The sequence below is a fragment of the Tupaia chinensis genome, unplaced genomic scaffold (genome assembly GCF_000334495.1).
Source record: "Tupaia chinensis unplaced genomic scaffold, TupChi_1.0 Scaffold000276_1, whole genome shotgun sequence".
In the NCBI taxonomy this organism is placed as follows: Eukaryota; Metazoa; Chordata; class Mammalia; order Scandentia; family Tupaiidae; genus Tupaia; species Tupaia belangeri.
In genome coordinates, this window is record NW_006159758.1 from 781151 (window position 1) to 808558 (window position 27408).

General features: G+C 40.1%; 1 protein-coding gene across 2 annotated transcripts in view; it reads left to right on the top strand.

Moving 5' to 3' along the window:
* Window positions 1-27408, top strand: part of PDGFD (platelet derived growth factor D) — a 293702-nt gene that overhangs the window by 162972 nt on the left and 103322 nt on the right. The window contains exons 2-3 of one of the 2 annotated variants that reach the window (XM_006150078.3): window positions 13097-13301; window positions 18306-18486. In XM_006150078.3, coding sequence (XP_006150140.1) covers window positions 13097-13301; window positions 18306-18486 — 386 coding nt within the window. The remainder of the gene's footprint in view (window positions 1-13096; window positions 13302-18305; window positions 18487-27408) is intronic. The other variant, XM_006150079.3, reaches the window with a different exon arrangement.

Below are 27408 nucleotides of genomic sequence, written 5' to 3' on the forward strand. Positions count from 1 at the left end.
AAAAACAAATCTTTGGGGCCAGGTGGTGGCTCCATGTGTGGACCCACATGACAAAGGTCTTAGATTCCTCTCCCAAGATGCTCTAAGTATACCAGGTGCACACACCGTGCTTGTGATCCAGGCTGGCTGAGACTGAGAGTGGATCAAGGCCTGAGGACATTATTGGGGGTGCCTGTCTCTCTCTTCCTCTCTGTTTCTTCTCTCTCTTAGGGAAGAAATAGATGAATCAACTTAATCAATCCATCAGTCAGTGTCTGATGTTAAAACTACTAAGATTTAGACCGGTATAACCTTTTCTGTCCTCACCAGTACCATTCTATGTGTATACCCTACTGCAAGGAAGAGTTCATAGAGGAGGCATGCCAGGTAACAGTATTTGAAGAGATTTGTTAGTGTGAGATCTGACAAGCAAACAAAGGATTTTGCATCCTAAAACACCAGTCATTGTATAACCTATCATTGATTTAGTAATAGCTTTAGGGGAGAAGAAAAAAAGATTTACATTAAAAGCACACAGAGCTCTGCTTCATAAAATGCTAATAGTATGCATTTATCCAAAAAGTATAATCTCTTTTATTTCATTATCCCAGTAAAAGCCCAAATCCAAGCCTTTTTTTGTGTTGAGTTTCAAAAGTCTTGCAAATCACTTCTGTCCTTTAGTTTTAATACATAACCTCAGGGTAACATGACCTTTTTCACCGCCAGTGTGCATTATCATGATTTTCTTTGCTCAGCACTTTTCATACACAAAAGAATTTTAAGGATATTGGGGAATACTGGAAATCCATCTACATTTTCTACTTAGTTAATTGTATCATTTTTGGCCTACTCGAGATACATAGAAATGGATGTTAAATACTTCTCTTAAAAGTCATGAGACTTTGGCAAGTAACTAGCACCATCACAGTGAGTGAATTATTTACATTACTCTCTCATGACAGTTCTTTGATCTTTCTGAGATATTTTGTCATTTCTACTGCTTTTAATTTTATCATCTGAGGGGGACAGGGAATTTATTTCCTTGATTTTCAGTGACAAATCAAAATACAGTTTTTATTTATATACTTATTCCCAGCCCAGGTCTCATAGAGCACTTGGTTATTTTTTTTTTCCCAGAGAGTCTGAATGGGATATCGTTTCTCCATTTTTTGTATATTCCTATTTTGATCTCTTTTTTATATTAATTTATTTGTACAAACATTTTTTATTGGGCCAACCTCCTAGTGCAGTGGCTAAATGCTATGCAGGGGGAACTGGATCCCATGTGACCAACCACAGTTGGAGTCCTGGCACAAGTGGCTTGAAGTATGTGCATGCATGCATCAGATCCTGAGGGGATGGCAAAATGGAGGGGGAAAATATTGGGCCATGGCCAGGCCCCACTGAGAAGTGCTTTCTCATTCTCTCTCTCTCTCTCTCTTTCTCTCTCTCTCTGGAATGTGCCCTGCCCTTTGGCAAAACAAACAACTTTTTATTTTTGTGCTGAATAACAGTGCAGTCTTTATAAAGGCATTACACATGACAGGTAATCCAACTCTAAGTTATCATTCATTTATATATGGTGCTACTAATGGAAGTATCTTAGACCAAAATCAGGAGAACATTTATCTCCTAAGGATGGGCAAATTTACACATGTAAAGGCTGTGACAGCTATTGATATTCCCAGATTGCTCTTCTTCCTAACTGCTAGCCACTTATTTTAATAGTAACTATATGGCAGTAGCACAGCAGTTAAATGCTGTGTGGAGGGACCTATAGGTCCCACATAGCCGACCACAGTTCGAATCCCATGTGCACACATGCCCAGGATCCTGATAGGAAGGAGGAACGGAGGAAAAAGGGGTTATGTGAAACCAGGCCCCAGTAGTGCTCTCTCAGTCTCTGTCTTTCTCTCTTTCTCTCTGTCTCTCTGACAGTGTGTATATGCCTCTGGCAATAATATAAAATAGTAATCATGAACTAGTTCCTCATTTAAAAATACTAAAATGTGAAAAAAAAAGTTGGTATTTAGTGAAATTTGCCATTGAAAAATGACTGAATCTATTCAGTAAAGTCATACAGTTTAATAAACGTCTAAGTGTAATTCAAATATGCATAATGTATTCATTATAGGATATGTAACTACTCTACATATTAAATATAGACAGAAGAATACATACGGCACACACAGTAAGCCATGCGGTTCTTTTATTATTCCCAATTAGTTTTTTTCCCAGGCACTGGGAAAAAAGCGAAAAAGAAAATGTTTTTCTCTTTGTCCATGCATATCAGTTTTTAATCATTAGGATTTTTCATGATCATCTTCTCTGTTCTATACCCTTCAATCCCACATCAACTTTTAAGGACTGATTACTTTCTCCATAGACTTACCCTATAATTTCAGAAAAGTCTCATTCTCTGTGAATGTTTGAAGTACACACTTTCAGTACATAGTCTTCCTTGAGATATTTATAAGAACATTGGTGGTTTTCCTATAATAAACATTCTCTAGAAAAAAAAAAAAAAGGCACAGTCTAGTAACTCCTAGGTATGTTTCCTTTCTGTTTTGCCTGCTATTTTCTGTATCTCTGAGCTATGTTGGCAGTGGTTAAAGTGGATATTTTTGTCATTGAGGTTGTCCTGTTGTTTTCTGAGTGCTTAATATTATGGAAAGGATCTCTGTATCCAGACGCCTTTGATTCTGTAATACTTTCTGTCATGCTACTCAACATTTCCTTTCCCCACCTGCCACATTTCTGAGTGTTAAAGTTTTATTTTTTTAAGATCTTTTACATATAAGTGACAATGTCATAACCCAAAAAAACTACACTAGAGAAAAAGAAAATTACCAGAGAGTCAATTAGTATGAACTGGCATAATATAATAAAGTAGAACATGGATACTTAGGTTAATCTTTATCCACATTTTAATTTAAAAAATAGACTAAAAATCATTTCAATAAAGTAAAACATTTACATTGTAATATAATCTTACAGTCACCTTTGCAATCTATAAATATCTATAAAATACAAGTTGCTCTCTGATGTATGGTAACAAAACAAATCTTTGTACATTAAAAGATCTAATGGGCTAGCAGGTAGCATGGTGGTTATGGTACTGGACATGGCTGATTCTGCAATTCAACTTGAAAAACGCACCAAGTGTGTGTGTGTGTGTGTGTGTGGGTGTGTGTGTGTTTGTGTGTATGCCCAAAATCTCAAAAGAAGAATGAAAGAGAAAGGACTTCAGTGTGGCAAGTCTTCTCTAAGGAGTGATTTCTCACTTGCCCCTCTCTCTTTTCTCTCTTTGTCTCTTTCTGGTGAGGGCACACGCCCTCTGACAAAAATTTGCAATTAAAAAAAAAAAAAAGATCTAGTGAGGAAACGAGTACTAGTTATCAGCTAGTACTTCAGACATTACTATACTCCTGGTGACTGTTTCTGGCAAATATTCAAAAGGGCTTTATGGGTTTTTTTTTCTTTTTTGGTGAACTCAGATTCTTGAAGAGTAATTTTGAACTTGAGGAATAATCAAGTGATCGCTCTCTGAAAATATTTTCTCTAAGTTGTTACTATAAGCAAGATTGTTTAGAAAATGTAAACACTTCGGTTTGAGCCAAAAGGAACTACAATTAGGAAAAAATAGATCTGTAATGGGCAAACGGCCAATTCCCTTCTCCCCAAAACTTCATAAACAGGAAGGTTTTGTATTACTACTCAGTTCTTAGTAAAGTTTCCACTATGAAATTTAAATTAATGTCTCCTATTTAATCAGCATTTCCCTTGACATGTGTAAAGGCAGGCCAAAGACTGAGAACAGGTAAATATTGTGTTTAAAAAGTGATGTGGGCCACTGAAGATGGGTTCTCACTAGGAATGTGTGCTTGCACAGTGGTAACCTAAAATTCTTTAATGAAGACCCTCCCATTAATTCCTCCACAAGAATTTAGTTCATTGGTCCTCAAGCTTCAGTGTTTTACATAACACTAGGGAAAAAATGTTTAAAAAATTAGATGCTGGTTTTTAAACTAACATTTGTTAAAGTCTAATTTTCACTTTTATCAGTCACCTGGTGAGACCCAAGTCCTGTACTTTTTTTTTTTTTTTTAAAGGAAGAGACTCACTGTCTTGATCTTCCTATGTCAGTTCCAAGCTGAGACAACAGGCACATGTAATACCTGGCTCTTTGAAACAGGTCCCATTTTGTTTCCTAGCCAGTCTTGAGCTCACCGTCCTCCTGCCTCAGCCTCCTGAGCTGGACTGTGGGAATTTCAGGCACACAGCACCAATCCCTGCATTAGGTTGGACCAGAAGTTGAACCCAGGGCTCCCATTGCAAGCCCAGCCTGTTGAGCAGAGCATCTTCGCCCATCCCACCAATGCTGGGCCCAATCCTACACTTCTTGAGTAGGATATAATTGATGGAAAATTACCTAATTAAATTCAATTTGATCTCAGTTATGTAGTTTCGAATGAGTTCTACAAATTGACCTATTTACTTTTTATTTAGGGGGATGTCCTTCCGTACTCATTTTTATATTCTCCATCTCCCCTTAATTCTTTTTGCCTCTTCAACAGTATTCTGTACCGTATCTCATTAATATAGCTACTATTCTGCATCCTAGAACAACTTTCTATGCTATGTTTTTATCTGTTGAATGAGCAGCAGGGGTTACTTGAGGTGGTTGAATGATGCTAATAATAATACTGTATTCCCAAGGCACAATGCTGACTTTTGATTCATCTTGGTGAGCTTGCTATTCTGCACTAGTTGGTGCATAGCAGGGGAACCTGTAGATGCTAGTTAGTCACCTGATTTCATATCTGAGGAGTGTCTTCAGAAAGTTTGTGTGTATTATGAAAATGTGTACTATGAATAAACTGTGCGTGCATTTCAAAATTTTTGCACCAAAAAAATTCATACCTTAATTCTCTTCTTTCCACAAACTTTTTGAAGCTTCTTTGTATTACTTAATGGTAATAAATTAATAGTAATAGATCTGAGAGCAGTTACCAAATATAATGGAAAATTTCCAACGGTTATTATAGTCTTCTTCTTTTCTTTGTGTCATACTTTCTAGAGTGTGGTGGAGCCTGGCTCCGATGCAGTTGGTAGGTTCCTTGATGGACGTAGGGCAGAGTAGGAGATAGTCATTTCCGAGTTAATAACTAAACCTGATGGCAAGCAGAACCATTTCAGTGGAACACTCCCAAAGATAATTCTTTAATGCTCATGCTAAATGTGTTCCTACCAATGTCAGTCCCCCGGCTATGTTGAAATTGAATTTCTTAGAAATAAAATATTCGGGGAATTTTACAACTTTATATATTACTGCCTTTTATTTGAACTCATACTTCAAATGCATTGTTTTTAAGAATTCTGAATATGCATTATTTGCAGTAATCATTCATTCATGTATGTACGTAACAGATATATTTTGGGTGTCTCCATATGCCCAGACTAACAGCTCACTGGAGTTATATTGAAGAGGAAATGGTCCTTCTCTCAAGACTTTAATATTCTCAGATATTATTTTCTAACTTTCAAATGAAACTTTAGAAGTAATTGTAAAGTACTTATGAGTATCTTTAGTTTTTATCTCTTTACTAAGTCTTTCGTTTTGAGAAGAGCGAGCGATAGAATACTACACTAAACGATTAAATTACTTTGTCATGTGTTCAACATAAATTAATGTGTTAAGTAGAAAATTGTGTTCCTGGGATGTGTTTCTATAGTTAATGAGAAATAAAGGTTTTCCTAAACTATAGTATCTGAACAACTTGCTGAAATCATGTTTCTAATGTTACTTTAGAGAACAGTATACAACTCTGTGTCATTCCAGTTTTTAGAGGGCGTAAGTATCTAACCATTTATCCCTTTGCAGATTTTGGATTTCTCACTCCATTTTCCCATCATCGCTCCCTTTTGCTTATTAGCCATTGTCAAGCCACTGGCAGTTTTGTTCCCTTGAAAGAAAGCTGCAGAAGTGTATGTTAGTTTGAACCTGAAAGAAGTCTGACATGCCTTATTATTCTACTCCATGAACTATTAGATTAGGAAACAGAAGCAAAAAGATGACATGATGTGTCTAATATTGCTAGTTGTGGTATAGGGGAAAGTTACCTGGACTAGACCATAGTGGGTCTGAATTCAAGACCTGCCATTCATTGTTTCGTTTGTTTTTTTAATTGCCAAAGGGCATGTGTGCTTGCCAGAAGGAGGAAGTAGGCAGAAACAGAGAGAGAGAAAAGAAAAAAATCCACAATCAGAGCAGCCCATGCTATAATTCTTTTCCCACCATTTTCCATCCTTTCAGGATTTGGGGCACAGACACAGACATCAGACATGCTCAGCTTGTTTTTCAAGCCACAGAAGCCTAGATTCAAACCATTGTTGGCCATGTGGGATCTGGCCTTCCATGCACAGCACTTAACCACTGCACTGCAGGGCCAGCCCCAGCCTTCCATTCTGTTGACTTGCATCAAATCATTTTAACATCTTTGTGTTAACTTTACCTGTTAAGGCAACAACAACAACAAAAATAATAATAACTTAAAAAAAACAGAATGGAAACAATGAAGTTTTTTTTTTGTCAACTTATTTTAATGATGAACTTACAAAATGCATACTGTTTTCACTCCACACAAATTCAGTGAGCTTACAGTGGTTATGTAGCAGCAGAAGGCAGACTATATGGTTTCCTTTCCACTCAACTACATTATGCACAGACATCATTGCTATGACATGTAGAGTCATAATACAGCCATTTTACCAGAGATACTTGGTGATCCCTTTGGGAGGAAGGAGTTTCCTGACTCACTTATTTGCTTTTGACTTATAGCTGAAGACTATACAGGGTTGCGACTGTCAGTAAACCATGGCTCCTAGCTGTCTTGTGAGGACCCTGGGGCAAATGGGTACATCCATATGGTTCCACTGCATTTGTGTAGAGTCATACTACAGCCATTTTACCAGAGATACTTGGTGATCCCTTTGGGAGGAAGGAGTTTCCTGACTCACTTATTTGCTTTTGACTTATAGCTGAAGACTATACAGGGTTGCGACTGTCAGTAAACCATGGCTCCTAGCTGTCTTGTGAGGACCCTGGGGCAAATGGGTACATCCATATGGTTCCACTGCATTTGTGGGAGGTAGCACAACACAACTGTTTTTGTGTAGAAAAATACATCATGACTTTTCTGACAATCAAATATATCGCTGTTCATTCTTAAAGAATCATTGATAAAATATTTTTATTTTACTTCAACAACTCAGTATTTTCTCTTTATATCTTGCATCTTATGTTGTTATGAATAATATTATGATCTAAGAAGAAAAGGAGTATTACCATTATTTGTAGTTTGTTTCTCCTTAAGCATTACTGAGTCATAGTTTTTGTATAGAAAAACGTGTCATGACTTTTTGGACAACCCAAATATGTGCTGATGGGTTACCAAATATATTTTGGGGTGCCAGGGATGACTTCTCCATGGAGAGGGAAAGCTAGATAAGAGGTGAGATAGAGATACAATTAAAGGCACCGTGGTGGGTAGCCTCTTGCCCTAGGTCATTGTGTACTAGAAACAATGTCAGGGAGGAAGATGTAAGGTCAGACAGGAAAATGAGTCCAGGACAGGCCACCAGTCAAGCAGGCAAGATGAAAAGCCAGGTGTGAGCTAGGAAGTCTAAGCATGCAGGTGGAGAAATCAGGAAAGTCGAAAATAAGAAGCAAGAGAGTACAAGACCATCACAGGTTGTCAAATTTTAGGGTACCTCAACATCACTGGAAGGGCTTATTAATACATACAGTATTAGACCACCTCCAGAGAAAAGCGTCGGAGCTGCCATGGCTTCTCTTGAACTTCTCAGCTACTTGGTCCCATGAGCTGAGTTTGTAAAATGGTTGAGGACAGAATAGACAAAACATTCTGATGGTTGATTTTTTTTCTATTTTAATTACCTTTTTATTTTTTAGGGCAAACACATAGCTCAGAGTTTGTCATGATGTGAACCTCCTGTATTAAAATGCAGAATAAGACTTTACAATCCTGCCATATAAACACACATAGCATTTATTCCCTATCTAGCAAAAGTAATTTATTTCCTATTTTCGTAACATGACAGCTAGTGCAGTATTGGAAATTAGACTGCCTGAGGTCGCATCTTGATTCCACCACTACTTTGAGCCCTGAGGTCACAAGTCTCAAATTCTCAGAACTTCCCCTATAAAGTTAGGGTATTACCCATTGGGTGGGGTTGTCAGAAGGATTGAATGAAATAATGTCTTTAAACCACTTCTGTTGAAGCCTGTGGTACATAAATGTTTGCTTAGTACTGAAGCAGCAGCGTAAATGCCTTTGTTCAGGAATGTGAGTTTGTATATAATACTTTGGTAGTCATCTCAGCTTTCACCTGATAGGTTGTTCTCTGTGTCTATAATTGACTCTTCTGCTAAGGATAGCCCTAAATGGGCATGAAGTTAAAACTTACGTGTAAACAACGTGATTCAAAAGTCAAACTGGATTGCAGATGGCACAGAATCTAAAATTGCCTCTAGCAAATCTCAGACATTTCTATACCATAGAGGTTAAGGGCATTGTCTCTGGAACCAGATAACCGGACTTGGTATTCTAATTCCACTGTTCACTAGCTCTGTGACCTTGACAATTTGCTTGACCTCTCTGTTCCCCATAACCTTCATCTGTCAAATGGTAGTAATAATAACCCCTACCTCAGTGTGTTGTGATAAATATACATGATCATCCACGCATGCCCACATGCACACACACACTGTCATATATATAAAATGACTGGATCCTCTAAATGAAACGTGCAGTGCCTCAACAATGCCTAGCATGCAGTAAGCACTACAGAAATGTTTTCTGTTTTTCGTGTTTTGTTTGTATCTATGTCTATTTTGACATAATTTTTGTTGAGAAATAAATCAGAAAAGTGATTGCTTTTTTCCCCTCTAGTTCAATAAGGTCCTGAGCTCTGTGACTTGAGAAACACACCAGCCATGTGTGCATGCATGTTCAAAATCCTGAAAGGGGAGAGAGTTGGAGGAGAAGTGAATACAGAGTAATTATCTCCCATGGGAGTTGCTTTCTCATTTTCCCTTTCTCTGTGTCTCTTTCTGGCAGTGGCATGCACATGTGTCCTCAGGCAAAAAAAATTTTTATTTGGAGGGATTTTTGCTATAGTGCATGTGCACTCACCAGAGAGACACAGAGACAAAAAGTGAGAAATCACCCTCCCTCCATGGGGGATAGTCATGATGTGATCCCTTCTCCTCCATCCTCCTCTCAGGATTTTGGGCATGCACACACACACGCCCTGCATGAGTTTTAAGCCACCAGGTCCAGAACTCCAACCACAATAGACTATGTGGAGTCCAGTGACATAACCAGTACACCACCTGCTGGTCCTCGGGCAAAAATTTTTAAGTGTATGTGTGTGTGTGTGTGTGTGTGTGTGTGTGTGTCTGCATTGGATCATCAGAAAAGTCATGACATAATTTTTCTATGTAAAAATGAGTCGTTGACTTTTCTGACAACCAACCCCATAAAGATGCTACTTTAATTATAAGCTGAATTATTAATAGTAGCTTTCAGGCAATCCTACTATTGGTAATGTTCTAGAGGAAAAAAAAATGCCATCTCTTTCTTTCAAAAATATCTGAAGTGCACTTTGAAAAGGTGTCATCAATTTTATTGCCACGTTCTGGGGCCTTGTTGTGACTGTTGTCACCTGGTCCTACTCCTGCATTTGACATTATTGACCACTCTGTCCTTGAAATCCTCCCCTTCCTGGCAGCTTGTCTTAGACGTGGCTTCTCTCCTAGCGATTACTGCTCTCATTTCTCGGGGAACTCCTTTTCCACCTGCTCCCTCTGGACAAGTCCTCCAGGACCACGCTCACCCTCTCTTCTCAGGACACTTTCTCCAAGGCTCAGTGATCTCATGGCTTCTTCTCCCCTCTAAGCCGAGACCTCACAGCTGTTCTGTTCTCTCAGCTCTGTCTAGCCCTGGATCCCCTGCTGACATTCCCGCTTGAGTTGTTTCTCACCACTTGAGAGCCAAACTTGGACTTCTTTCAGAATCGTTCCTTTGCAGTACCCTTGTGTGTCAATCAGTACGTCCTGGCCAAGTCCCTGTGTATCATGTGTTGTTGTTACCTCTTTTGTCCTCCTATGTGGTATCACTGCTACCTGCCCTTCTAGGTCAAAACCTTATTATTCTAGCAACTGCCTCTTTGGAGACATTCCCACTGCAAGCACTCTCCTTCCAGCTTGTCTTTGGTAGCATGGATGGGGTAATGTTTTCAACAAGCTGTTTACCCTTTCTAGAGCTTTCCTGTTTCTAACCATTATCAAGTGCAGGCACTTGTGCTTGGCTTTCAACATTTCCACAGTTTACCTTTCAAGCCTAGACCCCCTTAGGTCCTACTAGGGCCACTCAGACCGTGCTCTGGGCTGATTTCTTACCACAGCCCCAAGCGCACACCTGTATTTACACTAGACCTCTAGCTTTCCCTGCCTCTGAGCAGCCTCTGAGCAGCCTCTGCCTTGAAACTCAACACTGAATATTCCTTCATTGCCTTGTTTACACTTGTGTGTTAGGCATCACCTTAATTTGCAGCTGTATGAAGACAAGAACCATTCTTTCAGCATTCTTAAATTATATCTGAACCTAGCATAGTATTTGGAACAGGAAAAAAATAAATAAATAATCCATAGAACCACTGACCATTACTCCCATCTGAACCTAGCATAGTATTGGGAACAGGAAAAAAAAAAATAATCCATAGAACCACTGACCATTACTCCTCCAAGGAACTGAAGAGAAAATGTATCACTTGATCCTCTTATTACAGAAATGAGGAATCTGAACAGCTGAGATGTATATTTTAAGATTTAGTTATATATTTAGATTTATGATTACCTTCTATTTATTGCAAATGGTATCTAGTTGCTATTTACACTATTGATATAAAGTTTTATTATTCTATTATTAACTGCTTTTTATTAAAAATATTAATTAAAGAGAAATGTTAAGCAAATGATAGTACCAGAGGTAAGACAATGTAGCAAAATTTGTGAAAGTAATGCTCAAGTGATAGTAGTCTTGAAAATACTACAGTCTGTTATGTTTAGAGTCTATGTTTAATAAATAATTGTCACTCATTGCTAACTCATATAGGTCAACACAGAAAACTGTCTTCTGACCCCATTTCCTTAAAGCCTCTTATGTCTGTATGAGCAGACATGTGATTTTCACTCCTACAGTTTTATTGTGTTGTCAAGGGAAGAGATGAATAGAGGGTCAACTGGCAAATATGTTCTTGGGCTCCTAGGAGGTTGTCTGGGGGCTGTTTGCCAGAAGGGTAACATGGCACCGAGTCAGTCTCATCTGGAGGCAGGAACATCAGCCCCTTTTCCTATTGCTCTGACTAGAACTCTCCTACACATAAAGTCTAGCTGACCAGGCTGCAACACATTCAACATTGAATGAGTCCCCCAAAAGTTTAAATTCCCATATGCACAAAAGCATTTGTAAGAGAGGCTTTTCTATTTTTTGTGACAATTGCTGCTTATTCGCTCTCTCTTATTTTGGAAGCTTTAACAGCCACCCTCAGCAGCCCTACCTTATAGTGGTTTTCACCAGCATGTTTAGACTCTCCCTGACCAGACTCACTGAATTATAGGCTTCAAAGTAAACTCTCTGCAGGAGAACACAAATAGACTGTGGCTGGAGGTCTATTTCGGGTGGGACCTAACAATGCAAAGAATTCCAAATACTGGAAAATACTCAGCCCACAATACTGCCCTCACTTCAGACACCATCTGCAAATTTGGAAGTCCCAGACCCCTTGCACTTCTGACCAACTGGTTGCAATTTTAGAGGTCCCCACACAGGACCCCTCCTGTTTGAACAGCTCATAGAACTCAGAAAAGCACTATACTTACAATAAAAAGTTTTGTTATAAAGAATAAAAATCAGGACCAGCCAGCATAAAGAAACATACCGGGTAAGGTCTGGAAGAGTTCCAACAGTGAAGCTTCTATAGCCTCAGGACTCATCACCCTCCTCCCGACACATCAATATATATTACCAACCAGAAAGCTTACCCAGGCCTTGGTGTCCAGAGTTTTTATTGGTCTTTCCTTATGTAGGCATGACTGACTGAATCATTGGCAATGTGATTGGACTCAATCTCCAACCCCTCTTTCATTTCTGGAGTTCGGGAGGTCACACTGATATTATATGACTCAAAGTCCTTACTCTTGAATCACATGGTTGGTCTTCTTGGGGAAGCCAGGCCCATCTTGGAACTAGGAAGAGCCCACAGTGAATGATATCATTTGCATCTCTCATGTATGGTTGGGGAGCCCACAATAAATAACACAGATACTCATCACTTGGGAAATTCCAAAGGTCTGGAAGTTCCTTCCTAAAAGCCCATGACCAAAGCCCAGTCAATACTTACTATACAACACACAGAAAATAAATAAAAACATACATACATACAAACCTATTTAAAGTAACAGAAAACCAAGGCAAAAACTTATGATTTTTTTACAATGGAGAAACTCAATGGGAAAATATCTTCCAAATATAAAAAAGTAGTCAAAAAACACTATTAGAATCTTTTTGTTGTTGTTTTTCACTCATTTTTAATGTATTCATTCAACGATTTTTATTGATTAACTCCTATGCTAGTTGCTGGAGATACATGTTATACCTTGTAATAAAAAAATAGTTTATTTGTATTATATAGAAGAGAAGATGAACTGTTTGAAATTATTTGCTGATTTTGGTTGCAATCTGCGGGAACCTGATTTTTGAGAAAAATTGTTCAGTTTTGCTTATCAAGAAGGATGTGAGAGCCCTCAAACTGTGTGTTAAGCATCAAGTCTAGAGGTGTGTAGAATGTGAGGACATGGGGGTAATAGACATTCGTGTTGTTCATTTAACCAGAAGGGAACTATTCGATGTTAAAATTTGAAACAAATCCAAGAAGTGACTCGAAATGTGATGTGTTATAAACTGTTCTGTTTTTGCTTTCCTGTAATTGGAGCAACATACTAATTTCTACAAGTTGTGACTACTAACAGAGAGCAATCACCTCACAGACTTGTACCGGAGAGATGAGACCATCCAGGTGACAGGAAACGGCCATGTGCAGAGTCCTCGCTTCCCGAATAGCTACCCCAGGAACCTACTGCTGACGTGGCGGCTCCATTCCCAGGAGAAAACCAGGATCCAGCTAGCGTTTGACAATCAGTTTGGCTTAGAGGAAGCAGAAAATGATATCTGTAGGTAAGTGAAAAAAAAAATCCATTTTAGAATTCCATCTAAGGTAAAAAAAAAAAAAAAAAAAAAAAGATGAAGTTAAACAGACACATCAAACATTGCTTTTGTGTCCTTTTGGATCTACCCAAGATGTGTCATATCTTTTTCAAAAAGCTGTTGTGTCAGCCCTAGGGGATAAGACAGCCGTCAACAGCTGCTGCAGAGGGCCTAATAACCTGGGTAACTCATAGAAATTTACTTCAGTAACGACTTCAGTCACGACTGCATGACTCCAAGAGAAGGATGGATACTGGAGGTCCTCATCCCATGCAGGTGCAGAATAGCCTTGGCGAGCAGGTAGATGCATTGGACATCTGGGGTCACCTGCAACTCCATTATGAGGCCCTGGTCAAAGCCTGCCAGGGACTTAGTGACCATAGACCCCCTTAACTCTAAGAAGTTGACCACAGTCATTGTAACCATAATGATTTTCCCGCACACTGGGAGCAAATGGGGATAGAGGAGCGTCCAGTGACCTTACAAGGAAGTTCTTATCTGAAGGTTGGTTATGTGTGAACAGGAAGAGGCCACCCCAGAGTCCTTCTGCCCCTCAGATAGTTCTGTTTTCTATAGTTTCTAGGACAGCCTTAGAAAATGAAAACTGTACCTGATAATCTTCTCTCTTCTTAGCATATTTATCAGAGGAAGTTTGGGCTGTCCTTTCAGCTGTCAGCTCAGGGCATCTTACTCACTTAATTAGCATGTATAAGACTTGGGAAGGATTTTTTTCCCTTTCTCCACTTTATTGCATGCACTTGTTCTGCATTGCCAATGAACTACTGAACTGCTAAATTCTTTCAGCAGGTTTATTTTCCTTTGAATAATAAAGAGAGGTGCCTCAAATTGGGTTGTCCTTTGTTGCATGTTTATTATGCAGACAGCTTTTATTAGGTTGCTACTTTCCTGAGAATAACAGGAGTGACTGTTACTTTCTAGGAGCATAGAGGGTAATGTATGCCGGAAAGCAGAGATGAATACTTGCAGGAAGAGCCAGTTAATATTTACAAAGAGAATAAACTAAAGCTGAGCTAGCGTCTTTTCAACCTTGAAAGGGAGAATATGTTTTCTCTATTAAAAAAAAAATCAAAGGAAAAAAGCCATAACCTTATTAATATGGCAAAAGGTGATGACGTTGAAGGTAGCATGATCTGTTCTACCCACAGAACACGTGTGACGCAGTGTGTGTGGGTTTTATTTTCCCCCACCAACCAATTCTCTGATATCAGCTGGTCGCCTTCAAATTCAATTCGATTCTGACACTCCCTACCTAGAATTACTGCTGTGTCCCACAGGTTAAGGGCTCAGTCCCATAAGACCACCCCTGTGTTAGATGCCAAGCGCCTTGTCCTTCCGAGTCCTGACTAGAGATCAGGGAACCTCCTTGAGTTCAGTAATATGCCAGAACACCTCACAAGACTCAAGGAAACACTTCTGTTTCATATGGGGAGACTTCAAAAAGTTCACAGTGGGACCAGCAGTTGGCTTAATGGTAACATTGCTGATTCCCACCTTGCTACCCACAGTTTGAGTCCCAGACCCTGTGGCTTAAACTTGCACATAAGGCGTGTACATGCATGTCCAAAATCCTGAGAGGAGAATGGAGGAGAAGGGATTGTGGCATGGCCATTCCTCTGTGGGGTGATTTCCTGCTTTTCATCTCTCTGTCTCTCTCTATCTGTCTGGTGAGTACATGTGCCCTATAGCAAAACTCTCTCGTTAAAAAAAAAAAAAAAAAAAAAATTAATGGGAAAATAGAATTAAAGTCTGGGTTTATTTTGATGCAAAAAAAAAAAAATCAAAATCTATGCATAGTTGTTTTCATGGTACATGTTTTCCGTTAACATTTTGAAGACCACCCCCTCCCTATACTACCTGTTTATTAGAGTCTTTAAATCAGAAACAGCCAAGTGAAAGAGATGAATCGGGCTGCGTATGGGGGCAGGGGCCTTACCCAGGATCACCACCTCCAAGCACCTGGCTGTGTTCACAAACCTGGAATTTCTGAAGCTCATAGTTAGGGGGGTTATGGAGTTTTCATTATATAGGCATGATTGATTAAATCATTGACTCTTGGTAATTGAACTCAGTCTCAGGCCTTTTGTCCCCAGAAGTCTGGTGTGGCTTAGAAAAATTCCAACTCTCTATTCCTGCCTGGAGTTTTCTAGTGACCAGTCCCTTTTCTGAAGCTATTTAAGGTCCACTGGGAGTAACCTCATTAGCATTAGCTAGGTATGATTCAAAGGGGTTTACTTTGAATACATTTTTCCCCATATTTTTTAAAGAATTATTTTATTTAACTTTATTTATTTAAATTCGACCAGAGAGGGACAGAGCAAGAGCGAGAACAAGAGTGGGCATAAGGGGGAGTGAGTAAGCAAGATGCTTGGTCTGAGACTTGAACCATGGTGGGCCATGTGGGAGTCCAATGCCTTTCACCACCACACCACCTGGCGGCCCCCAAAGGGGCTTACTTTGAATAATCAATGTGTTCCTCTCACCTTGTTGCTCAGGAAATCCAGGGGTTTTAGAAACTCCATGACAAGAATCAAGGACAAAGGTCAAATATCTATTAATTTTCTTTCTTTCTCCCCACCTCCGCCACTCCTGCATAGGGTGCATGTGCCTTCTTGAGAGAGACAGAGAGGAAAAGTGAGAAATCACACCCCTGAGGGGGAATGGTCACACCTCAATCCTTTCTCCTCCCATCTCCTCTCGGGATTTTGGGTACACATGCGCACAGGCCTAGTGTGAGTTTCAAGCCGCCAAGTATGAGACTCAAGCCATGGTTGACCATGTGGGAGATGAGTGCCTTAAACGCCACACCTGCTGGCCTCCAAATCATGTATATATATAAGAGATTTATTATATCACAATACCACAGAAAGGAAACCAGACCACCACTAGTGGCCTATGGTTTTAATCTTGGCAATAAGCCCTTTGAATGCCCTTACCTTGAAAATAGGAGAGGAAGACTTAGGATGGTTTTTATTTTGGATCCTTCATCACATTGAGTGACTTCTCTAATTTATCGAAGAAAGTAAAGGAGTAAGAGGTAGAAAAGTGGAGAGAAGAAGGGAAAGGGATCAGAGACTGACGTCAGATCCTAAGAAACGAAATGATTCTCCCTTGACTTCAGAGTCAGAGTTAAAATTAAATAGATACTGTGTTATTTTTTAAACAAAAGTGACCCATTGTGTTATTTTAAAAGTTTCATGTATATCCATGCTTAATGTAGTAAATATGATTTACACATAGTGTATATAAAATGAACTGCAATTGATTTTCTACCATCTGTTCCAAAGCCTCCTTGATGTTTACATTGTAATATTTTATTGCTTGAATAATGATTCTTTGTTAGCACTTTCCACCTTCCAAGCACCATGTAAATGTTAAATAATTAATTTACACAGCACCCAAGAGATATCCAGCTACTAAAGTTATAAAAGCCTTCTTATTTTGCCCGTAAGGAAACTGAGGCAAAGAACATACAAGCCTTATAAATCACTGTCAAAGAAATTTAGTCGCAATACCATTATTTTTCACCTACTCCTTATATTACCTGGCCAAATCAAATAAGAACTCTAAAGTGCATGCATAAGACCAAGAAAGCCACACTGCTTTTTCTTCATAGTTAGAGATGCTGTTTCTTATGCTGATTCTTCTGGTAATGGTGACAGAAAAATATAAGCGATACGAGACTTCTGCCACTGTTCATCTAGAATGCCCATCCTTTGTGTGACTTTCACATCCGAAGTCATCCTGGGAAAAGAGAGAGCGGAGGGATGCGACCTTGATGATCAGACTGAAAGGCGCATAGTTCAGCTCTAAGCAGCGATTCCTAGAACTCAAGATGGAAGGAGACTAGATAACCCCTAGAGTGTATAAACTCTCACAGAAGATGCACTATCATATGATAGGATGATGGGATGCTATGGAGGGACTTTTGAGTGTCAGAATGTCACATGGAATAACTACAGGGGCCTTCGCTATCTTAATTCTGGGATTCCATGTTTCTCTGACAATGGCAAAAGTGAACCTGCTCTTATGCTCAATCACACCCTGGTTTAGCCAGTCAAGATTTTTCCAGGAGTGGTTAGCATACATCTCTCCCCACAGTTACATGCTTTTCCTTATAACCTATTTTAATTTTAGTTATTTTTAGGTTTTTACCACAGGGTGTATGCACTCCCCAGAGAAAGACAGAGGGAGGGAAAGTGAGAAATCAACCCCCAGAGGAGATGGCCACATTGCCTTCTCCTCCATTCTCCTCTTAGTATTTTGGGTATGCATTCACACGTGCCCAGAGTGATTTTCAAGCCACTGAGTCCAAAACTCAGACTGCAGTGAACCATGTGAGAGTTAAGCGTCTGAACTGCCATACCACCTGCTGGCCCCAAAATATTTTCTATTTTATGATATCCTTCCAAGAGACAGTTTCCAAAAACAAAATATACAATTATAAAACATGCCCATGTCTATTTATGTTCTGTAGTGAGAATGCTGATTGTATAAGCTACATAGATAAAGATTATTTCCTTTCTCAAGGAAGTACTGAATATGGTGAATTAATTCAAAGTGGAAGTTAGTTTGAAAAACTTTAAACACTAAATATTTAGACATGTAACTCAAACTTCATCTCCTAAAATATGTCAACTGATTACGATTATTGGTTTTGCAAGGAAAACTTTCTAAGCCAGATGCTCAAATTGAGCCCATTTTGATTATTGATGATTTGGCAGGAGATGTGGCTAAAGTATGTAAGTGTTCTTTCTGAATAGATTATTGAAGTTTGAATTTGGAAAAGCTCATCCAAAATTGCTTTCCTTTTTAACACTTCTGCAGGTTGCAATTTTCATTTCAGATGGTAAGTCATGAGAAATCACAACTGTTCATTTTAATTTCTCAGTGAAAGGATGAATTTCAAAATCCGCTTGAAGCAAAACATGTTCATTTATGTCACACTGATTCTAGGTATGATTTTGTGGAAGTTGAAGATATATCTGAAACCAGTACTGTTATTAGAGGACGGTGGTGTGGACACAAGGAAGTTCCTCCAAGGATAACATCAAGAACAAACCAAATTAAAATAACATTCAAGTCGGATGACTACTTTGTAGCTAAACCTGGATTCAAGATTTATTATTCTTTTGTGGTAAGTAGCTTAACCTCCCTATGATTACAAGCAGACACTGGGTCCATGAAGTATAGTGATCATTTTCTATGATTATTTACAGTGGTGTGAGGGTAAATGAACTTTATTAATACCTTATGTCATGGTTTGTTCCTGTCTCCTGGCCAAATTGTTATAGTCTTCATCAGTGAGAACTATTACCTCAATCTTTAGGCCATACATTCTGAGAGTGATAAATAAAGAACAATAGTTCATAGTAAAGCAGATACTAAATTACTTTGGGTTCAACTGAGGCATTATAAGTTTATGTGAAAGTTAAACAGACTTAAGCATTAAAACTAAAGAACATAACTTATCTTTTGCACTGGAAAGTTATATATAAATTTCAACACAAGGAAAAAAAAAAAGTCCCGATAATTTCAGTTTAAATGATGACCCAGATTGGGGAAGTCTATATTAAAATCACAAAGCCTCAATGTTGGAAAGCTCTTTAAGAGCCTAAGTTCCAACTCACTACTCAAGAATATGAATACTGTTTACAAAAGCCATACTTATTTGCAGCCCCACCTTTATGTAAAACATTTCACCAGCATTTCTAACTTGAAGTGGTTCTGACTATTAGAAAATGTTCAGCCTCAAACTAAGTAAAAATCCACACTGTAGTTAATTCTAGTTGTGGAGTAATACTCAATTATCGATAAGCAAGACAGACAAGGTCCTGGAACCTCCTGGAACTTATCGTCTGATGGAGTTACAAGGAGTTAAAAAGCAGCAACAACCCAGAATACTGAGTAATAAAACAGAAGAACCACATGCCACAGCTTATGTCCATGGAGACAGTGGGATAATTTTGCCTGTGCATTATGTTAAATATCCTGAATCCTTCAACTGCTCATAGAGGATTGTCCCTTTTCCAAGTGTGGCTGCCAAAATAGAACACAGGACTATAAATAGTATCCATTTGTTGTTGTCGTTTCCTCTTAAGAATTATATTTAGAATAGGACAAACCTTGCTTTAAAAACTATGATGGCTTTTAGATTGTGGTGAGTTATTAAACGCTACGTAAATTCTACCTCAGAACATTGGAAATGAGAAAATAGCATGCAGCGTCATTGGTTCTCATTTTAATTTGTAAATAATCCATTAAGCCTGATTTGCACTATTGCAAATTCATGCAGAGCAGGTCAGTGTTAAAGTGTGAACCTTTGGTTTCTACATTTCTGCGCCTTGTAATGTGTTCAGTAATGCATCCGTTCTCAACTGTTCAGGCGCAAGGAAGAGTTGGCATGGAGAATGGTGATGGATAAGCCTAGTGAAGAATCTTTTTTCCCCTTAAAATATTAAGCACGATTAGTGCTAATGTGTATATTTTGTGACACTTCAGTTATGACTTAGTCAAATGATGAAGAAGTAGGGTAGAAGCACTTAACTTCTAAGGCAAAACAATTCATGTAGAAGCCAGTAGAAGCATGGGCTTAAGGAAAACCAAATCCTCTGTTTGAGGTGTTTTGGGTTATGAGGCAGGTTTATCATTCATTTTCTAGCCAATGTTCAGGGGAATGTTTAGCCTCTGTAGTTTGGATAGAAACTATTCGGCATCATTCCAGTCACTTATTTGCCTCTTCTAGTTTTTCTTTCTTTTCTTTTTTTTTAAGAAAAGATGGTAGTTATAACATTTTGTGTATTTCCCTACTGGCTTCTTGATCTGCATTCATTGAGAATAGCTAGACAGAGAGAGACAGAGAGACAGAAAGCGAGAAATCACCTCCCAGGGGGGATATCCATGCCCCAATCCCTTCTCCATTCTCCTCTCAGGATCTTTGGTGTGCACGCACACATTCCCAGTGTGAGCTTAAGCCACCAGGTCCAGGATTCGAACTGCGGTCAACTACATGGGAGTCCAGCAACATAGCCATTATGCCAACTGCTGGTCCCTTGGCAGCTTAGGGAAGATCATACATGGCTTGACCACAGTATTGAGAAGATCATTTTATTCATGTTTAAGTTTTGTTTTGTTTTGTTTTTCATTTTTTGGAAGAGATTTAAAAGCAGAGTTTATCAACTAGAGACGAGGTTTCAAATTGCAAGCAGGGCAGGTGTGAATTAAGAGGGAGATTTTTAGAATTTCAGAATTTTAGCATTATGTGAATCTCCAGGGCCTAGAGGAAGCTGTTTTGTAACACCTTCTTTAAGGAATGGTAGTACTAGGAAAATTTGAGCCTAAGAATAGTTCCTGAAGCGTCAACGTGTTCTTTGTAAGTGAGAGGCAGCTGTTAGGATAGGTCAGGATCATTCTCTTCTCATTTCTGCCTTTCCACTCCATGCTTCCCATTGAACATCTCTGGTCTTCCTACCTCCGTGACTCTTGAGGTATAAAGGACTTCTCCTTCGGCTGTAAGTAGTGGGTGCCCACGACCATGAGAGCCCTTTACACTGGAAGGAAATCTACATAGTCTGTGGTCATAGTAATTTTAGAAAGTCCCATTGTACCTTTTTGGGCAATTTTTCACTCCAGCAAACTGTGGGAAGCTAATGGACAACATCGAGATAACATTTTGGGATGGCAATGATTTTTATATTACAGTTTTGTTTGATGTGCTTAGAATTCAATCTTCTACTTTTTTTTTTTTTTTTTTTTTAGTTTTTTGGTTTGGTTTGTGAGTCTGTGTGTGTGTGTGAGAGAGAGAGAGAGAGAGATTTTTGCTATTGGACATGTGCACTTGCCAGAGAGACTGAAAAACAGAAAGCAAGAAATCACCCCCAGGAGGAGATGGCCACACAGCAATCCCTTCTCCCTCATTGTCCTCTTGAGATTTGAGGCTTATTTGCACACACAGCCAGCCTGAGTTTCACGCTATCAGGTCTGGGACTCGAGCCATGGTTGATCATGTTGAAGTCTGCCACCTTAACTACTATGCTACCTGCTGGCCCCCAGTCTTCTACCTTTTTTCGAGTGTCTATTACATTCTCCTTCCAGGGTAAGGCATCATAGCCACTTAGGCCCAGATCTTTACAATAAAACATACTTCAGATTGAAGGCAAGTGTTACCAGTTGCTAATGTTGTGATATGGAACAAGTATTTTTGTTTATTTGTTTTTATTTTTAGAGAGAGAGATTTTTGCTATAGGGCACATGTGCTTGCCAGAGAGAGAATCAAAAAGCCAGAAATCACCTCCCAGGGGGATGACCACACTGCAGTCCCCTCTCCTTCAGTCTCCTCTTGGGATCCTGGGCACACACACACACACAGTTGCCTGGTGTGAGTTTCAGGGTTGCCTGGTGTGAGTTTTGAGTCCGGGACTTGAACCACAGTCAACTATGTGTGAATCCAATGGCATAACCAGTACACCATCTGCTGGTCCCAGAACAAGTATCTTACCCTTTGCTATGATGTGTTTAAAGTGGAGTCAGTAATTGGAGATGGCATGAGATTTTAAAATGATAAGGAATACTAAGCACAGCACCTAGGACATAGTTACTGCTCAATAAATTGTGATAATCATCATACCTATATTATTTCTAATTGTGTGTGTGTGTGTGTGTGTGTGTGTGTGTGTGTGTGTCTGTTTCCCTCAGATAAATGGTAATGAACTTTTTTCGGGGGGGGAGGGAGAGGTTTTTGCTATAGGGTGTGTGCGCTCGCCAGAAAAACAAAGAGAGACAGAGAGACAGAAAGCAAGAAATCACCCCCCCCTGCCTTGGGGGGGGCCACACCGCAATCCCTTCTCCTCCATTCTCCTCTCAGGATCTTGGGCACACACGCACATGAGCCCGGCGTGAGTTTAAGCCACTGGGTCCAGGACTCGAACCGCAGTCAACTACATGGGAGTTCAGCGACATAGCCATTATGCTAACTGCTGGTCCCGATGGTAATGAACTTTTATGAGGATAGAAAGATACCTTATGTCTATGTGAATTTTACATTGTTCCTTATGTGTGGCTATCCAGTATGTTAATTAATGGCTTCCTGAGAAAATATGATTCATAAGAACTGCCTAATTTCATTTTCTTTCTTTCCTGCTCAGTCTTCTTTTCAATTTCATTTCATTAAAGAGAATAATTTAGAGAGAAAAAATAAACCAGAAGGCTAATGTTATCAAACACTTAGTAACAAGATATAATTATCTAAATAACCAAGTAGCTAGGGCCATCCAGGTGGTGTGGTGGCTTAGGTAGCCAGATCCCACATGACTGACAGTAGTTTGAGTCCTGCACTGGATCCAGAAGCTTTTCTGAGAATGTGTGTGTGTGTGTGTCTGAAATCCCAAGACAGTAAAAGAAAAGGATAAGGGATTGCAGTATGGCCATCCTCCCTGGAGAGTGCTCTCTCACTTTCTATTTCTCTCTCAGTCTTTCTGGCAAGTGCATGCACCCTGTAGCAAAAAAAGAAAAAGGAAAAAAAGAAGGCAAGACAAACAGAGTAATGTGATGGATAGTGACTGGTAAGAGGCCCGCTTCACTTCATCTAGGAGTGAAGGATGATCTGCAGATGTCAAATTTCAATTGAAACTGGAAATAAGGAGGCAACCATGCAAAGCTATGGGAGAAGTGTGCGTTGAGCCAGTGCTAAGAGCCTGAGACAGAAAAGAAAGGCATCTTTCCTTTGGCAGTAATGATTCTCTTGGTAACTTGTCATTCAGACTGCTAGAAGGAAGAGACAAAAAAGAGAGAAGCAGAGCAGTAGCTCACTCCTCGCACAGTCGAGACTGAGAAAGTTTTCTTATCCTTTATTTGGATCTTAACTCTTTTAGTACTTAGATGGAATAGGTAGCTAAAAGCAGAGGTTCAGCTAGGGCAGATGCTAAATAAGGGTCAACAGGACACTAACTGGAGCCCAGGTGGTGGTGCAGAAGTAATGCACCTGGACCGACATGGAAAGGCCCTGGGTTCCCATGCTGGGACCTTTCTGAGCACACTAGGTGCATGCGCACTTGCCCGTGATTTAAACCAACCGAGTCTGGAGTGGCTCACGGCGTGAGGATCCTACTGTGGGTGCCTGTCTGTCTCTCAGTCTCTTTCTTTCTCTCTCATGGAGGAAATAAATGAATACACTTTTTTTAAAAAGGCACTAATCAAAGTGTAGATACAAAGGAAACCAGGGCCATGGTCAAGTTCAGACAGTAGGGTAAGAGCAGTAAGAAGAAATAGCCACTGCAAAACCCTCAAGCACACGTTGGCGCAGCTGGCTGGCAGCCTGGGAGCTTCAGTGGGTGCTGACTGGAGCTCACATCCTTCATGAACAGTCTCCCTGCTGCAGCATTTTCTGGCAGGGGTAGAGAAATGTTGGTATTTAATACTTGGCAAATGTTCTAAAGTTTCTCCAATTATGTAGATTATTTTGATGAACTAGTATTCTCTTTGGGAAGCTTGAGTGAAAGTTATTTTAATCAGATTTCTTTCTTAAAACCTACATACATAATAAGGATTTCAGTAGAGCTGATGAGAGAGTGAAGAGCAAAATTTAATATTCTGGAGCAAAAGGTTATTTGTCAAAAGATATAACTAAGTGTATACGCAAGTGGTGATGGGTGAAGGGAATAAAGGGGAAGTTGGTCTCTTCTGAGGAAAGGAAACAGGAGAAGAAGGTAGGTAAGAAAGTGTGAGGGAAAGAAAAGGAGACAAAAAGGGATGTGGAATGAAATCGTTGATAATATTGTTTGCCCTGCTTGGTCATGCATTTGTTCCAGCGCATAATCCAACATACTTCTTGCCGAGAGCCTGTTAGGTGCTGTGTGCTATGATCAATACTGAATATAAAATAGTGAGTCAGGCCAGCCAGTGGCATGCTGGTTGAGGCATCTTGATTCCAGGGACCAGCAGTTAGCGTAATGGCTATGTCACTGGACTCCCATGTAGTCGACCGTGGTTTGCGTCCCGGACCCGGTGGCTTAAAACTCACTCTGGGCGCATGTGCGTGCATGCCCAAGATCCCGAGAGGAGAATGGAGAAGGGATTGCAGCGTGGCCATCCCTCCGGGAGGTGATTTCTCACTTTCTGTCTCTCTGTCTCTCTCTGTCTGTCTGGCGAGCACATGCACCCTATAGCGAAAACCTCTCAAAAAAACCCATCATAATAATAATAAAAACAGGCATCTTGATTCCACGTGACTGACTTTGTGGCTCAGGTCTTGGGTCTGGCAGCTTGAAAAACATGCTGAGTATATGTGTGTGTGTGCCCAAACTCCCAAGTGGAAAGTGGAGAAGGGAGAAGGGATTGTAGTATGACCATCCCTTCTGGTAGGTGGTTTCTCTCTTTCTCCCTATCTCTCTCTCTCAAGTGCACATGCCTTATAGCAAAGCTAAAAAATGATAATAATAAAAAGATATGTTATAGTAATAAAAGTAATAGTATCTAACCCTTTGGGATATTGTGGAGATTAAAGATATGTGGCACTGTATGTGAAGTGTTCTGTGTCATGCCTGGCATGTGACAAATAATCTGCTGCTATGAAACCGTGCATTAAACATCTCCAGGAAGACTGGCTTAGGAAGAGTGTGGAATGTGGAGCTGTGACACCCTTCAACCTCATGCCTATGCCAGTCCTCTTAGTTTACAGGATAGCAATGGACACAGGTTAAGTAACTTTAGGAATGAAGCAGGGAACGCACAGAGATTAGAGGTGTGCCAGTGGCCACAGAGCTCTATATATGTGCTCTCTCTGAGATATGACAGCTGTGGATCCACTCCAAAGAAAAATAAATATATCCAAACTTGTGCACAAAATTTCAGACGGCCCCACGAATCTCGTCTGTGATGTCCTGTGGATCCATAGATGCTGTTGAAGACCCCACAGAGATTGCCTCTGTGAGTTATCTGACTTTTGGAATGTTTTCTTGCATGTTGACTCGTCCTTTCCAACTCAAGCTGTGTTTGAAATAATACTTTACTACTGTAATTAATTTTCCTCATAAACTCCATTTGCTAATCACATGAGCAGATGACTCCCCCACATGCTGAGTGAACTCATTTGAGAGGGATGCTGCATAATGACTGGAGAAGTCCAGTACTCTATTTATCTAGCATGCAATTATACGGACATGCTACAGGGTAACTTTTATCCCTGAATACTAGGAAGAAGTGATTTTACACAATTCCGCCTTTTCATATATGGGTAACCTTTTTTTCTTTTTTTTTTTGAAGAGGTTTTTGCTGAGACAGAGAGAGACAGAGAGACAGAAAGTGATAAATCACCCCCCCCCAGGGGGGATGGCCACGCTGCAATCCCTTCTTCTCCATTCTCCTCTTGGGACCTTAGGCACGCACGCACATGTGCCCGGCATGAGTTTTAAGCCACCAGGTCCGGGATGCGAACTGCGGTCAACTACGTGGGAATCCAGCGACATAACCATTACACTAACTGCTGGTCCTCATATATGGATAACCTTTTCTCTGTAACTGCGCTTTTCAGTGTACTAATATTTTGATAGGTAGATAAAGAAGATGAGAAAAACAGGAAAAACGGCTACTCAACTATATGAGAAAATGGACTGCATACCTAAAAGATGCTGGACCAACAGGTGGCATGGAGGTTAAGGTTCTGGGTCCCACATGGCCGGCTATAGGGTTCAAGTTCCGAACCTGGTGGCTTGAAAGTAGAGTGGAGATAAGGGATTACATGGTGGCTATCCTCCCCATCCCCACACCACTGTGGGCTGATTACACACTTTCTCTCTCTCTCTTTCTAGTGATCCCATTTACCCTATAGCAAAAGTAATAATAACAATAATAATAAATAAATAAATAAATAAAAGCCTGTTGCAGCTAAGGTAGAATGTGCCAGGTGCTATTGCTAGACAGGCAGAGGCCACAGGGGACATTGGAGTTTGATTTTCAGCCCATCCTTAAGACCAGCTTGGTGGTTGATGACTATGGTCCCAACTGCTTGGGATTCTGAGGCAGGAGGATGACAACACAATGAGACTTGTTGAAACCCCCACACACACCACCACCACCACCACCACCACCACCACCATCAGGAAGAGAGGAAGGAAGGAAAGGAGACAAAGAAAGGAGTAAAACTCAGGAAAAAATATCTGCAACTAATGTGTACTTATAATTTCAACAAGTATTTCTGAAGACTGATAGTAGACAAGAAGAAATGATAGCACCTAGGGGAGAAAGGTGTACAATTGCAAACAGTGTAAATTGTAGTGATAAAATGCTTACAGAGTACTTGGGGCACACAAAGAAGAGGGACATGTAATGTGACTGGGACAAGACTGTGAGCTGGGCGGGAGGGGAGAGCACCCCAGGAAAAGGACATTGCCTACAGAAAGGCTCAAAGGCAAGAAAGAGCAAGGCATTCTGAATGTACCAGTGAGTTCATCCAAAGTGCTGCAGTTTAAGGGTGCCAACCACTCCTTACCCTTTCTTTTTCTTTTACAAAAGAGGTACATAGAGCCAAAAGGACACCAGAGTAGCAGCTTTATTAATGAGGGTCCAAGAAATAGCAAAGCTCAGGACTCCCTCGTGAAACTAATACTGAGAACTTGGCTGGGACAGAAAAGTGGGAATATAGTATAACTATGATGCGAATTCAGAGCCAAGAATTCTTGTGAGGGCTCCAAGGTCCATAAAACAGACATGGGTACACTTACACACACCTCCCACTGCACAGAGGGTCTTAGGTCTGATCAGAAATGGTCATACATAGTTACAAATTGGTGAGAGAGCAGGCAAGGACGGCAGGCTCCAGGCACAGCTGTGCTTAGCAAGTGGACCTTCAGGAAGTGAAGAAGAACTTCGTTCCTTCTCAATGACTGGTGATGCCAGAAGCAGGCAGCCTAAGACAGAAATGGAGAAAGGACTCTGGGCAGGAGTAGAAAGAGAAGATGGAAAAAGTGATCAAAGAATGAAATCCTGGGAGACCAATGAAATATTGGTTGATATCTATGTATCTGTGGGCTGAGGCAGTGATATGGAAAGAAGAGTTTCCCCCTTT